At 42.7% G+C, this 15805-nt stretch overlaps 1 protein-coding gene across 4 annotated transcripts in view; it reads right to left on the reverse strand.

Moving 5' to 3' along the window:
* Nucleotides 1–15805, reverse strand: part of LOC105472931 (DS cell adhesion molecule) — an 818273-nt gene that overhangs the window by 153671 nt on the left and 648797 nt on the right. For all 4 annotated transcript variants that reach the window (XM_071095740.1, XM_071095738.1, XM_071095737.1 and 1 more), the window contains exons 12-14: nt 4398–4594; nt 3271–3367; nt 2511–2639 (exon numbers count right to left, since the gene is read on the reverse strand). In XM_071095740.1, the coding sequence (XP_070951841.1) occupies nt 2511–2639; nt 3271–3367; nt 4398–4594 (423 nt within the window). The remainder of the gene's footprint in view (nt 1–2510; nt 2640–3270; nt 3368–4397; nt 4595–15805) is intronic.

The raw sequence follows: 15805 nt of genomic DNA on the forward strand, positions 1-15805 counted from the left end.
TTCAATTGCATGTAAATTAAATGCAATAAACATTTACAGTACACTCGTTCACTTGACAGACATTGTGCTGGGTGCTGGGGATCCCAGGACACAGAGAACCAGAGTCCCTGCCTTTGGGAAACCCCTGGGGGAGTAGGGAGATAGTGAGGACTCTTAGATGCTGAGCAAGTAGTTTAACACAGAGGGTTTTAGAGGCATTTTACTCGTATTTTCCTGCATGCTGGAGCAATCTACAAGCTACCACCTATTAGATGTTGAGTATGCTCCAGGCAACGAGGAAGGCATTTTCAACGTCTTCCCTTCTTAGAGTTTGCCAATATCCATTGAGTGTCTCCACATGTCAGGTGTGGTTCTGGGTGTTGGAGAAATGAGCTGTGTGAAAATAGACCTACTAGGTGCAGGGAGTCCCCAAGGAGCCTCTAGCGTGGTGGAGGTGAAATGCATTAATCAGTATATTTGTCAGTAATCACAGAGATACATATATGATGTCCCATAATGCCACGTGCTGAGATTGAAAGGGAGACTGAAAGGGAGATGGAGCTGGGCGAGTACCTGGGAACTGGGATCTAAGGAGGGGGTAGTAACTGGGTGGCCCAAGGAAGGGAGGACTCCAGGCAGAGGGCAGCTGGTGGCCTTTGTGGTCTCCTTGCCAGTCCTTTGAGGTGGATGCAGCAGTGCCCACTTCACAGGTGAGATGAGCAAGCGAAGGTGCAGAGCTGGTGCAACACAGGCCCAGCAGCAAATCCCATACAGGCTGGGTCCCAAACCACTGAGCCTAGGCCTGCCACCAGCATCCGGCAATGCCCGATCCTTTATGAGGACAGGGGAGGTCCTGAGCTGCTCCACTAGGAGTGGCCTCCTGTGTGCTCCGGCACCAGCAGCACGGGCAGCCTGCAGCCCCATAGCCAGTGTGCAGCCAGTAAGGTAAAGGGCTGTCCCTGTCCCCACAGTGCTCACTGCATCTGTCTGAGCTCTCATCACTGTCACCAGGTTCCAGGCCAGTTTCTGCTCAAATGTGCCTGCCTCACCTAAGAAGCATTTGCTTCACTTCAAGACCTGTATCTGTGAACTTGCAATCCCACTTCTTTAGAACAAAGGCAAGGTCAGCCTCTCCTCCCTGGGCCCTTGAGAAACCTGTTCATCCTAGTCCCCAAAAGACGCTTGTTTAGCTCAGCACTGTCTTGGGCGAGTTCCCCCCTCCCCCCAGGTCACTGTGCCTCACCCCTGAGCCCAGGGCCCTGGCTCTGCAGCATTTCTTGGCTATGGTGAGACTTGCAGTCCAATCAACCCCTGGAGGGCCCTTCCTCAAACTTTGTGTAAGTAGTATCACCTCACTTCTAGGTCCCTAGTTGCAACTCAGAGGCTGATGGCCTGAGCCATTCCATTTTTTCTTACATGCATTTCCAACCCAGCAAGTCATAGATACTACTTTTCAAAACACTATTTTTTGCTTTGATTCACCATCTTCTCAATCTTCAAATTCTGTTCTCCTGAATTCCTGAAGAGTCACCCCTTGGCTTTCCTTTGCAGTCACCATTTCCTGGCTCTGTTCCTGGCTTGCTGTTGCTGACACATTTCCTCACTCCTGACCTGTGGTTCCTAGCTGCCTTGAGCTTGATTTTTTACTACAGCTTTAGTGCCAAAGATACTGAATGGGTCACAACTGGGTAATGTGAAATAATGTGCCGTGTCCAGGAAGTGAAAAATAAAGCTGCTTTTGTGGCCTATAAGGATTTTATTAACCCTTCCTATGCTGGCGGTGCTCGAATTCCTCATATCTTTTATGAGACACAGTAAAAATTCTGACTGGAGGCCACAGTGGTGGTATTCTACCCTCGCCCCACGCATCATAAAGTTCAAAATGGCCCCGGCATTGTTCCTTGAAGGCAATGAACGGGCACACCTGCAGTGGCCCTGGCAGCAGGGTCGGTTTTATTTATGGGCTCTGGGCTGAGTGGTCCAGGGCGCAGCAGCCAGTGTTGCCGATGGTCCCTGAGCATTTCCAGGAGGTTGCTCCCGAGTGAATTTTCCTTTTTCTGCACCAACCACCACCGCACAGTTTATCCGACCAACACCAAGCACAGCTCGAGTTCAGCACTCTGGGTGCAGGACATGGGCTCAGGCTCTGCAAAAGTCACCCAGCTGAGGAAATGGGAAACGAAGGGAGCAGGTGAGATAGAAAAGGTCATGGCAGGGGCCTGGCTCCATCAGCCACTGCCCACATGCCGACAGGCAGCTGCAGTATCAAGGAGTCCAGCAGAAAGCAAGACCGAAGTCTGGGGCTGGCTAAAAACGAAAAAGAAGCAGAGCTGAGCCTCAACACAAAACTCCACTCCCACAGCAGAAAGCTAGGATGCGCTTCCGGCCAGGAGGGAGACTGACTGGGGGAAATGGTGCCTCTGAGTGACGGTGAGCTGAGTTGTGCGCTTACAGGTAAAACACATTAATAAGGAGTAAAATAAAGGAACTTTCTGAGGTGGAAATGAAGCTGGAGGAAGTAAAGAACTTACCTGATTTATTTTTGCATTCAATATCGTAGCCCGTGATGGGGCTGTTTCCATCAAACCCCATGGTCCACCTGAGCGTAATTGTGCGTGCTTTGACATCTTTGATCTCAATTTCGGGAGGGTCTGGGGGCTCTGCGCCATCAACAGAAAGACTCCGAGTTAGTTCAAACGGAGCTCTGACATGAAATGCCAGTGGAAATGCTGAGCGTGACTCACAAATAATTTGTCTGCATTAGACAAGAACAGACGCTTTTTATTTGGAAACATTTTCTTTTTCCTAATCACGTTTTAGGGAAGAGAAATTCCACTTTCCCAAGACTTCCAATTTTCATAGTCCTTAAGAACTGGACCAAGCCTGGAGGATATAAAATGTCACTATTCTAGTTTGGATCTCTAACTCAAAACATATTTTGGCCCCAAATGTTAAACTTCCCTTTTATTCTGGTCATCTAGTACATGGATTCCTAAAATTGAGCTAAGAAATTCCACCGCTGTACTTGTGTGCATGCGGCTTGACTGTGATGCGCTTGTCATCTTGACTGGCTCCTCTAAGGGCTTCGTTCCCTGTTTCAGGGCTTTACTTTGACATAATCACAGGCACTGCAAAATTCTGCTTTAGCACTGACATTATACATATTCAAAATTTCCTGGGAATTAGGAAGTGTTACAGGGCAAATTGAGGCCACACAGATGCCCAAGGCTGAGCATAGAGCTCCCGTCCTGAAATGACTGTGTTTATTCTCTTATGCTATCGTCTTCCTACCTTGCACTGTGAGCTGAATTATTCCACGGTCCTCCCCATAAGAATTAATAGCATGGCAGGAAAAGAAACCAGAATCTTCTCTCACAGTTGGCAAAATCTATGTGTGAAGCAGAAAGAAATTTATCTTTTTCAGCAGGCAAAATGACTTCGGGCCGTAAAGCTCTCTCTCCACTCTTTCAGTTCTCCTGCCATGCCCAGCACACACATATGTACACTGACACTCACACTCACTCACACAACTCCCATTCCTCCAGACACATACGCTAAATCACACACATGTACGTATCCCTCTGAGGACAAATTATTTCAGTGTAATTGTAAGTAGGTGGATGAATAGGATTCATGTACATTATCCATGTCAGTTGTAGCTCATTAAATTGGATGTGTAATTTATATAGAATGTCGTGGTCAGCTTGACATATATCCCACATATACATTTTTTTTTTCATGGTATCCAAAGCAACCATGCCTAAAGAGACAGATTAAATATGGCAGCCAGGGCTGGGGGCCAGCACGACTCACATCAGATTCCTTTTCCAGGAGGATTCCAGGAACGGAATGTCTGAGAGCCAATATAAGCATTTCGAACACAGGGCTTCCCCACCTCCCCACCTTGTGTGTGCTATAGTATCATCCTCTATCCCCACGATAACAGCACAAGCCAGTTCACTACTCACAGTGCTTTTCTCTAGCTTTTGTGATCCTCTCTTGACAACAGCATTTTTTTTATTGTGGATTTTTCCAAAGAAGCAAGATAGTTTTTATAATATCTTTGTCCCAAAGCCCATCTCATTTTTCTTTTTGCAGGAAGTTAAAACATGCACACAGCATAGGCCATCATTCCTCAAAGATTAACTGTCATTTAAAAACCTTATTTCTCACTTTTTTTTTATTACAGTTAGGTTCCCTGCTGCGTTCATAACGACACCATTCTTAACACTTAGGCTAAAGCACTATTTTTGAAGGCTACTTCAGTAATCTCGCTGTGTGAAAGGCGAGAGAAAGGGTGCTTCATAAATAAATTCCAAAAGATTATCTGCTACTTATCTGCACCCACTTGTGTGAAAGGAAAGACTTATTCTTCCAATAAAGTTCATTTCATTGAGTTGTATTTGCCATGCTTTTACCTGCAGAGTAGAAATCACCTCTTCTCCCACCTCCTTGGTGGACACAAGATAACGGGCCATCTCAGGGTTAATGATTCGGTCCTCCTTCTCCCAGCGGACTATAATGGGCTTCTCACCATGCGCCGTGCAGCTCATCTCCTTTTTCTGCCCCTGCGTAGCCAGGGTAGTATTTGGATATGATGTTATCATCGCAGGAACTGAAAAACCAAAAGGGACACAACTTGTTCAGCAAAGCAGCGTTCTTGATTTTTCCCTGGCAACACACTCAGGTAAATCATGCTTCAAGAGATATTTCTTTGAAATGAAATTTATTCAAGAAACTGCTGAGTGAGAATCACAGGCAAAATAAAGGAAAGGCAGCAGAAAAATGAAACTCGAGTAAGTGAGCCCTCAGCAGAAACTGTCATGCCGTTTCATATCCACGGCATGTTGCTCTCTTCCAATCCTGTTGAGGGCCATGGCCTATATCCCTTAGCACACCCAGAATGATTGGCATGGTTTGGCTATGTCCTCATCCAAGTCTCATCTTGAATTATATGCCCATAATTCCCATGTTTCATGTGAGGAACCTGGTGGGAGGTAATTGAATCACAGAGGTGGATCTTTCCTATGCTGTTCTCATGATAGTGAGTAAGTCTTACAAGATCTGATCGTTTTAAAAATGGGATTTTCACTGTCTCTGTTTGCCTGCTGCCATCCTTGTAAGATGTGACTTGCTCCTCCTTGCCTTCCATCATGGTCATGAAGCCTCTCTAGCCACATGGAACTGTAAGTCCATTAAACTTCTTTCTTTTGTAAATAGCCCAGTCTTGGGTATGTCTTCATCAGCAGCATGAAAACGGACTAATACAATGATGTTACTGGTTGCTCTGTCTATTAAAAAAAAAAGTTCACAGGAAGGGTTATCCTCCTTTTTCTGGGATCATCTATGTTTCTAACTATCATTTTCAACAATGGAGATAAAACCTCCACTTTTAGTCAACTTTACGTGAATCCCTTATTGCTGCTAACCAGTGCTCCTAACCACTCTTCACAATGTCCATCTCCCACAGTTTTATAAACCTTGCAAACCTTTATCAGTCACTGGAGACCTGAATTCTGTCCTTCTTCCATAACTTGTATCAGAGAATCTCATCTCCAATTTACTGAGAAAAGGGAACTCTTTATTTGTGAAGCTTCTCAAGTTTTCTTTTCCCACATCAAAATTAGTCTAATATGTAGGCTTCTCTTCTTGGCAACAGATGACACAAGATCCCACCCCAATTCCACAAGCCACCTATAAATTGTAGACTGTATATAACAAACACCTTTTAAAATGCATACTAAGCTTATAAGAAGGTGAGAGAAAAACCAGAGACCAAAAACAAAAGCTGATGGTGAAAAGTCAGAGGTAATATAATGGTGGTGTTTTGACTACCTGAGAGGCATGACATTAAATGTGAGACCTCCAAAGCCAGGCTCCTCAAAGGGTTCTATCTTGACAGAAAGTATATAACCAAAATAATAATAATACTAATAAATAAAAATCCACAAAAGTAAAGAGAGAATAAAACTACCTCAGCTTGTGTTATATATGTAGAAAAACAATCTCTCCCCTGAGAATTTGCAAAACTGGCCTGACTCTACATAGGTCTGGAGTCAAATTCATGCTAAAGAATTAACATGAAGGTGACTGTAGTTTGATAATGGCCTGAGGAGACTAGCAAAAGCTAACATACTCTACAAGAATACGTTCTCTGTCCAGGCCCACTGAAATGCACCCAGATAAAGCTCTACTGGCCATGAGCTCACAAACTAAAACTAAAGAACACATGAGAAAACTAACACCATGATTGAGAACCAGCTTCCCAGGACTTCAGATGATAGAGTCATCAGATACAGACTGCAAAATAACTATGCACACATGTTTAAAGATATTTTAAAAATATGATAAAGGAATAAGATGTTAACAAAAAGGACTAGAAAGTTTAAAAATTCATCAAAACATAACTATATTTTTACTTGCTTTTAAATCTCATTTCCCCAATTACAGGAAGAAGCTCCCTTCCCCCATTTCTGAGGTCAAGCTCAGACTATGTACTTGATTGCTTGCCTCATAAGCCTTCCAAGGTACTTTACCATAGAAACATACTGGGTGGCTTCTTCTAAGACTGGCACATACTGGGTCATGCCTTGTCCCATAGCTTACCAGAGAGGTTTGAGACATATAATAAAACGTCAAAATACCAGCAGTTCTGTAGCCTGGACACTCACAGAAGAACCTACATTTGGGAGTTTCTCCAGAGTCAGCAGCCATGTGGCAGAGATGCGCCCCACAGCACTGACCGTGTAATAAGATGGGAAGTAGGCAAATTGGTGACTGAGGAAAGAGGCGCCAAGAGTCCTGCATATCAAAGAGAGCTGTTCACAACTGTTGTGAAATTCCTCTTCCGGCATTTCTGAGATGCAGCAAAACTGGCTATACTGTCCCCAGCCTTTGTTTCTGATCCCCCCTTTCCCCTAGCCTATCAAAGAAAAATGTTTATTTTTATTAACAGCTTTATTGTGGTACAATATTCATACCATAAAATTCACCTGTTTTAAGTGTGTGATTCAGTTGTACACTTAATGTTGCATTAGCTTCCTAGAGTGCCTGTAACAAATTACTAGAATCTGTGTGGCTTGTAATAACAGAAATTTCTTCTCTCACAGTTCTGGAGGCTGGAATTCCAAAATCAAGGTAGCAGCAGAGCCATGCTCCCTTTAAAGCCTCTAGGGGAAGCCCTTCCTTGCCTCTTCCAGCTTCTGGTGGCCACACGCATTCCTTGGCTTGTGGCAGCAGAACTTCAGCCTCTGCTTTATCTTTACGTGATTTACATCCTTCTTTGAATGTTTCTGTGTCTTCTCATGGACTTCTTATGAGGATACCAGTCACTGGATTTAGAACCTACCCTAATGCAATATGATCTCTTCTTAACGAATTATATTTGCAAAGACTCTATTTCCATATGAGGTCATATTCCAAGGTTCTAAGGGGACATTAATTTTGGGGATACTATTCAACCCATTACAAATATATTTATATTATCTAATACATATACATACATACCATTATAACCTGAATACAAATATACACAGGTGTATAATCATCACTGAATCAAACCTTAGAGCTTTTACATTACCCCAAAATATTTCTCCTGCCCATTTACAGTCATTTCTCTTTCCCCGCTCAAGTTCTAAGCAATCGCTAATCTACCTTCTCTCCCTGATATGGTTTGGCTGTGTCCCCACCGAACTCTCATCCTGAATTGTAGTTCCCATAATCCCCATGTGTCATGGGAGGGGCCTGGTGGGAGATAATTGAATCATAGGAGTGGTTACCTCCATGCTGTTCTCATGATAGTGATTGAGGTCTCACAAGAGCCTAATGGTTTTATGAGGGGCTTTCCGCCCTTTGCACTTCTCCTTCCTGCCGCCATGTGAAGAAGCACGTTTGCTTCCCCTTTCACCATGATTGTAAGTTTCCTAAGGCTTCCCTAGTCCTGTAGGACTGTGAGTCAGTTAAGCCTCTTTCCTTTATAAATTACCCAGTCTCATGTACGTCTTTAAAAGAACAGACTAACACAGTCCCTGTATTGCCTTTTTTGATCATTTTCTATACACAGAATCATATAGCATGTATTCTTTAATATCTAGTTTTCTGGATTTTTTTCACTAAGCATAGTGTTGTCAAGGTTCATCCATGTCATAGCAAGTATCAGTACTTTGTTCCTTTTTATTGCTAAATAATATTCCAGCTCATGGATATACTGCATTTCTTAAATCCACTCACCCACTGATGCACACTGGGGTTATTTCTACTTTGGGGCTATTATGAGTAATTATACTACAAATATTCCTGTATAAGCTGTTGTGTGAACAAATGTTTTCATGTTTTCCAGGAGAGATTCCTAGAAGTAGAACTACTGGGTTATATGGCAATTTCATGTTCAACATTTTGATAAACAGGCACATTGTTTGACCAAGTGGCAGCACCATTTTGCACTCTCGTGGCAGGAGATTGGAGAGAGAAGAGGGAATGAGAGGAGGTGTTAAGATTCAGCATTTATGGTGAGGGAACATTCCCTTTCAACCATTTGAGTTCAGCAATTTGAGTTCAACCATTTGAATTCAATGAGGGAACTGAAAGAGTAGAGATTGGGTGTACCTACAAAAAGGTAACCTGGCATGTTCCTCAACAGCTGGAGACTTACTGGCTGTAGAAAGCCCAGGCTCACCATGGATCTGCTGTCACAGAGGAACTAAAGGTGGTGGCGCCTTCTGTTTGGCCTCAAATCCACTAATCAAGATTTTTTTCTCATAAGGGAAAAGGGCTAACTCATGATAATTAGAGATCTCAAAGCCAACAAAAGTAACCTAATGTATTACAGGCCTATGAACAAGAAAATATTTACTCCTCATTCTTTCTCTCACAGCTGGGGAATGTGAATCAGAAACCGTGACACCCACATATAATTTAGCTTTGAAAGGTGACCCCTGTCCACCACCATCATCCCCCATCCCCCAATTCCTGATGAGCATCCTGATTCCTGCAACACCCTCATCCTTAGAACAAAATATAGAAACTCTGGTTGCAAAACTGGAAATCAATCCATGTTTAATGCCTCCCAGTCTCCTGGGTATCTCAAGGCTATGGTCAGGATGTCCTATTGTGCAGTGTTTGTAAAAAGGAAATCTGTAAAATGGTAAGACGTAAAAAAAGACAGTTTTCCTGTGAGAACATGGTAAGTCACCATCATCACCTCTGAAATCCAGGGTAGTTTAACACTCACTGACTTTATTCCAATCAGAGTGAGCCAATTCTGAAGTAAGGGTTTCTGTCCTATTCCAGGAGCTCTGTGCAGGGGAGCAATGCATTGCAAAGGCTGGTGTTGACCCAGAACTTTAATTCCCTAGTACTTTAAAACAACCAACTGGAAGAACTGTTCTCCAAAAACTGCAGCATTGTTTTGAGGACTTGTTTGTTTTCTTCTATTTTCCTTTAAAAAAAAAAATAATCGCAAGCTTTATTGCATTTGATGAGAGAAATACCTTGGCCAAACCACAGACCTCTGGTTTGTTTATGATTTGCCCATCTTAATCTGCAAATACTCCTCAGTTTTATTTAGATTTCTACTTTGAAAGAGTGCCCTACTAAAATGGGTATTTTTGTTCTGGTTATTAAATTCAGCACTTAGAGAGAAATGCTCTGACTAGACCATGTTCTTCTAACCAGCTCAAGTATTTTCAGCCCTTTAAAGAAATGGTGGAAAGGATTTTTAAAAAGGAATCATTATCATGGCTTCTTTGCAATGCTAATGTTTGAAGGCATGACCTTTTCACTTGTCACAGTTATGGATGCCTAGAGATGACAACATGTCTGTACAGCAGCCCTTTCTGCAAGGATTTCTGAAGCATAACAAATGGATGGGGTAATTTAACAGGGACTGGTACCAAGGAGAGGCTGTGGGCAAATCCTGCTATCAGGGCCAAGGGAGATCCAGACCCAGGAAGCCTTTGTCCAAAGATTGTGCGCTGTGTGCTTCTCCTGCAAAATTACCCATTGAGGAAGGTGCTGTTTTACATCGTATCAATTGATAAATTTGCTTCATAAACTATAATATTATCTAACAGTACCCTTAATGCTCAACAAATCTGAGTTCTTATGATATAAGGGAGCATCTGTCTGACCTACTTTTTTGCAGCATAAAGATGCCGTGGTGTAGTGGAGCTGCTGTCATTGGCCAGGGAGATCGGATTGTGCACATCTCTGCCCAGCTTGGCAGTGCAGTCATCTCTCTCTCCCATTTAGCTTGAAATTGGTAATGGTGGTAGTATTTATGCCACTGAAATTGGCAAGTGCTAGAAATCAGGGCTTTCTCTATCCTCTCCCCATCAATAGCTAATTGATAAACATTTAGCAGAACGATACTTAGGAGAGTGTTTCACTGTATTAATAATTTTAAAGGGTGTTCCCATCGTACAAGAGATACTGAGAAGATGGAGAGATTAAGCTAAGAGCAATAATTAACTTTATCAATAAAAGTAAACCCCTATTACTTAATTATTAATTAAATAATTAAAATATGAACAGTATGTCACTGTATGTTTTGGCAAGTAATTCAGTGATACATTGATGCATATATTAAAATTTTAACCCAAGGATACAGAGAGAATGAAAAATTATATCAGTAAATCACTGATATTAAAGATTGGTTCCAAATTTTACTCTCAAGTCTTTTAATGACTCTACCAATAATGCAAAATTAATCCTTATACATTTTTATAGTTTTCGTTCCTACCTGGTTCTGCTGAAAAGAAAACAGATTGAAAAGAAAGCAATTGAAAAGAAAACAGGAGAAAGTACCAAACAGCCTGGATAATCCCGAACGAGACAAGATTCCTGTCACAAGCATCTGGCTCAATACTTTCATTTTATGGAGAAGAATGGCTGTCAAAAGCCCAAATACAGGAGTCCATCAGGATCAAATTTGATCGGTCCTATTCGAAAACCATCATTGTCGTCATCACCCCCAACACAGGAGATGGCCAACTGTCCAGAGCGTCCAGGACTTCCGGTGTTTTAGCACAAGAAGTCTGTATCCTGGGGAGTTTCTCAGTCCCTCCAGGCATTCAGAGCAGATATGGCAGAGGAGGGTGTGGAGCCAAGAATGAGGCAACATAAACCTGGCCCAATGCCCAAGATGGGAAACTGAGGCAGGAATTACAGGGTTCCCGGTGGAAGGTCAAAAGAGGGAGATGCTCTGGGACATAAATACATTTTAAAGCTATTTTTTTCAAGCCCTTTTTAAAACATTCCTCCCAAATTTTTATTATGAAAAAATTTCAAACATACAGGAAGCCAATCAGCCATGTATCTACCACCTGGATTCCACAGTTCACATTTTAATGGACAGTGTTGAATCAAAATGTGTTTTCTTTGTTATCAAAATTTACTGAATGCATTTTTGTATTATTCTATTTTAAAACTACCTTAGGTAAACACATACATCAGCGTGGGTCTCAAAGGTCAAGCTGTAAGATGGCAGCCACCTGCCTGGATTCTGCGGCTCGGGGTGGAGACACACTTGGCTCCTGGTGTCCCAGGTAAAGGAACCACCACCCCCTGGCCTGCAGAGGTGATGTGGGGTTAGGTGGCCCTTGGGGTAAAGTGGTGCCCCTCACATATGTCTCACCAAAAGGAAAGGTGAAGAAGGGGCCTGGAAGCAGAGAACCTGACACCGACCTCCTGCCGCTTGGACTGGGCGGGACCCTCGGTTGTGCTGGTTTTGGCTTTCTCACCTGAGTCATAGGAGAGCTGAATGGGATTGGGGCTCTCAACCTGGCCTGTGTCTCGGAATCACCTAGAAGCTTTTAAAATAGGTCAGTGCTCAGGCCCCACTGCAGATTGGCTCGGAGTCACTGGGGGCGGGGCTTATGCATGGATTTACTTAAGTTTCCCAGATGATCCTAAAATACATAGCCTGGATTGAAAGGGGCCTATCATGGGGAGGGGGGAGGGGGGAGGGATGGCACTGGGAGTTATACCTGATGTAAACGACGAGTTGATGGGTGCCGACGAGTTGATGGGTGTAGCACACCAACATGGCACAAGTATACATAGGTAACAAACCTGCACGTTATGCATATGTACCCTAGAACTTAAAGTATAATAATAAAAAATAAATAAATAAAGCAATAACTTCTCTCATGTTCACTTGACATTTTACTTATTCTTAAAAACTATATAAGACAAGGTAAATTACCTAAAAATTTAGTAGCTACATTTAGAACCGTAAATTATGTTCAGGAATAAGAAATTAAAAATCTTCAGAGCTGGAATACAGTTTAAATCTATGTATTTTGAGGATGTGTTATGTCTGGGGGATATGTAAAAACCTGTGAACAATTTACAAGACAGATCACTTGCACAGCAAACTCTTAATGAATGAGAACTTATGAGGATCTAGGAGGCATTGTCATGGAGGCAATTAGTCCTGCTTTAAAAGTGGTTAAGACTCCTAAATGTTTCAATCAATACTACATTTTCAGGCTTACTTAAATAATTATTGTGAATTTTCTATTTCAATAATCACAATTTTTAAATAGGATAGAATAATCCTAAATAGTTCCAAAGAATTGATCAGGGTTAGAGTGCCACAAAAGCTAAGAGAGAGGTGGCAGAAGATAAAATTTTCAAGGGAAGAGTTTTTCCAGTCAGCATATAAAGTACTAGGAAATCAAAAGCTAGAGTTTTAGCTCTTTCCATAAAAAAAAAGAAAGAAAAAGAAACAACTCAGCCAGATGATCCCTAAGGTCTTTTCCCCCTTTAATTGCCATTTCCCCTCCTTTCCTTTTTTCTTTATTTCTTTCTCTCTATCCTTCTGTTCCTCCCTCCCTCCCAATTTTTTCTTCATTCTTCCCTTCCTTCTTCCTTTCCCCTCTCTTTCTTCTTCTGTTTTATTTTACCCTCCCTCATTTTCTGTCTCCTGCTGTTTTTGTTTTCTCTTTCACAGTGCCATAATAACAACAACAGCTAATTTTTACGAATGTTGACTGTGTGCTAAGAACTTTTCCATATACTGCATAAGTATTTAGGCCATATGACAACATGATGGAATAAAAACACTAGCCATGGAAATGACCCAAGACATATAAGTGCTATTTTAAGTCGATTCTAAATTATGCTATAAATAGAATTGAGACATGTAGACAAAACATTTCCAACAGATTCATTGGATTTGCATCTATATTAACAAATGTCTATGCAGTTGGTCAAATAGAAACCAGACACCAAACACCTGCTTTAAATGGGCAAAAATAAAGATTAGAATATAAGATAATTTTGGAATTAATTTCTACTTGACATCTTCTCCCTTTTCTCCTTAATTTCTAAGTAAGGAAACAGAGAACTAGGGGGTTTAAGACTGGAAGTGACTAGACCTATTCCCCTTGCCTGTCTCCTATCCCTCCTGCAAAGTTCTATTTTGTTTAGTACGTTTATTAAAAAAAATTAATATTACCATAAAAGTAATACAGTAAAATGATCTTCATTAATCCCTAAAGTGATGAATCTTCCCATCCCCTCTCTTCCCTTCTCTTTCCTCCTTCCTTCCTCCAGGATCTGGAAAACTAAATTGTAGTAGCAGCACAGTTTGTTAATGCATCTGTCCTTCTGTCCTTTCATGTCTCAGATCACTTTCACATCATGAGCTTACAGCAACATACGTGTTCTCAGTGGAGAAGGGATTCTTAATTCCATTTACCTATAATTACACAGGGTGGGGAAATTAAGTAATTAGCCTAACGTCATACAACTAGTAAATGGAAGCTCTAGAAGGAGAATCCAGGTCTTCTGATTCCGAGTGCAAAGCCTTTTTGCCTTACAGTAGTGGAGGAGGCCAAGGCTGGCCCACAGGGTGCAGAGTGTCTGACCACAGAAGTGTCTGGCACCCTGACTGTCTTCAAGCCTGAACACCCTTGGAAGCCCCTCAATCTGGGGCCTGAGTCCATTTACAGGAGAATCCCCATAAAGTCCTTGAAATTTCCATTTTCTCAGCTGCAAGGCAAGACCCAAACATCTCCTGCAAGCCTACTGCATACTCGTAGAATTATGCAGATAAGACTGGCTACGTCATTTGCAGGACCCAGAGCAAAATGGAAAGATGGAGCCCTTTGTTCAAAAAGCAGGAAAAAGATACCATTAAAGTTCTAAACTAGAAAGCTTTTTCCTTCCTTCTGTGGTCTCCCTCTCTCTTTCTGTCATGATGGCCTTTATTTTTTATTTAATATCCCACTTCCTCTGGCATGGTGATACTGACTGGTCAAGTGCTGACCCTCACTGACTCCCAGGAACAGCCTTGTGACTTGGCATGCACACTCATGTGCCCCCCCACATGCCTGGATTCCCACCATCATCATACCCAGGCCAGGTGGGGGGGACGTGTAGTCAGGCCTCTCTCAGTCAAATAGGTGACCCTCAGTGACCTGGAGACCCACCCTGCCCAGTCATCCTCTGTAAGCTCTATGGTACTGCCACCTAGAAGCAGGGAGGGGTGCCACACCCAGAAATGTTACAGGGGGCTGTCTCTGACCTTCTCCACATACTTACCCAGATCCCCAATGGACTAGATGACCATAGCCATTGCTGGGCAGTTGCAGGAAAGGGGAGCCTAGGGCTCCAGAGGGCAGGAGAGTGGACAGCTGAAAATCTATTCTGGAAAGGCAATGGGAGGTGGGATGACATGGGAGCTGTGGCTCCGCATACCCTGTTCATGCTCCACTGTCACACTGGACTTCACTTGCAAAACACAATTTCAAAGACAAAATTGTTAAGAATTCAAGATGGTGGCTACAGGCAATCTTTGGCTTGTGGGACTGGACTGGTCATGTACCCATGATGCTGTCCCTGAATGTCAGGACAGTACTCCACTTCCTAGGCATCCTCTATTGCTTCCAGTAGAGAGAAACAGCCCAGCTACCCTGAGGAGGAGGGGAACAAGAAGAGCTGAGAGGGCAGTCTCTTGGGTAAGACTTAGACATGACTAACCACAATCTGGAATCTGAAGTAGGGAGCCCACTCTTCCCATCATGAAGGCAATGGGTACAGAGGCAAGCCTTAATGAGGGAAGTGGCTAATCCCCTTGCAATCAACATCTTCCCAAGCCACTAAATGCATCACCATTATCTTTCATTAAATCTGTGGTTCCTATTCCTTACATCACCTTGGAGTCATAAAAACACCCACAGTATGCCAAGAATGATGACTTCCAGGTTCATCCTCTGGAAAGGACATGATCTCATTCTTTTTATGGCTGCATAGTATTCCATGGTGTATATGTGCCACATTTTCTTTATCCAGTCTATCATTGATGGGCATTTGGGTTGTTGCCAAGTCTCTGCTATGGTAAATACTGTGGCAGTAAACATAAGTGTGCATGTGTCTTTATAGTAGAATGAGTTATAATCCTTTGGGTATATACCCAGTAATGGAATTGCTGCGTCAAATGGTATTTCTGGTTTCAGATCCTTGAGGAATCACCACACTGTATTCCATAACGGTTGAACTAATTTACACTCCCATCCACAGTGTAAAAGCATTCCTATTTCTCCCCAGCCTCACCAGCATCTGTTGTTTCCTGACTTTTTAATAATAGCCATTCTGACTATTCTCACTCATGAGTGGGAGCTGATCAATGAGAATACGTGGACACAGGGAGGGGAACAACACTCACCGGGGCCTGTCAGGGGATGGGGGGCAAAGGGCGGGAGAGCATTAGGACAAATACCTAATGCATGCAGGGCTTAAAACCTAGAAGACAGGTTGATGGGTGCAGCAAACCACCATGGCACATGTATACCTATGTAACAAACCAGCACATTCTGCACAT

This window comes from Macaca nemestrina, chromosome 4 (genome assembly GCF_043159975.1).
Source record: "Macaca nemestrina isolate mMacNem1 chromosome 4, mMacNem.hap1, whole genome shotgun sequence".
Classification (NCBI taxonomy): Eukaryota; Metazoa; Chordata; class Mammalia; order Primates; family Cercopithecidae; genus Macaca; species Macaca nemestrina.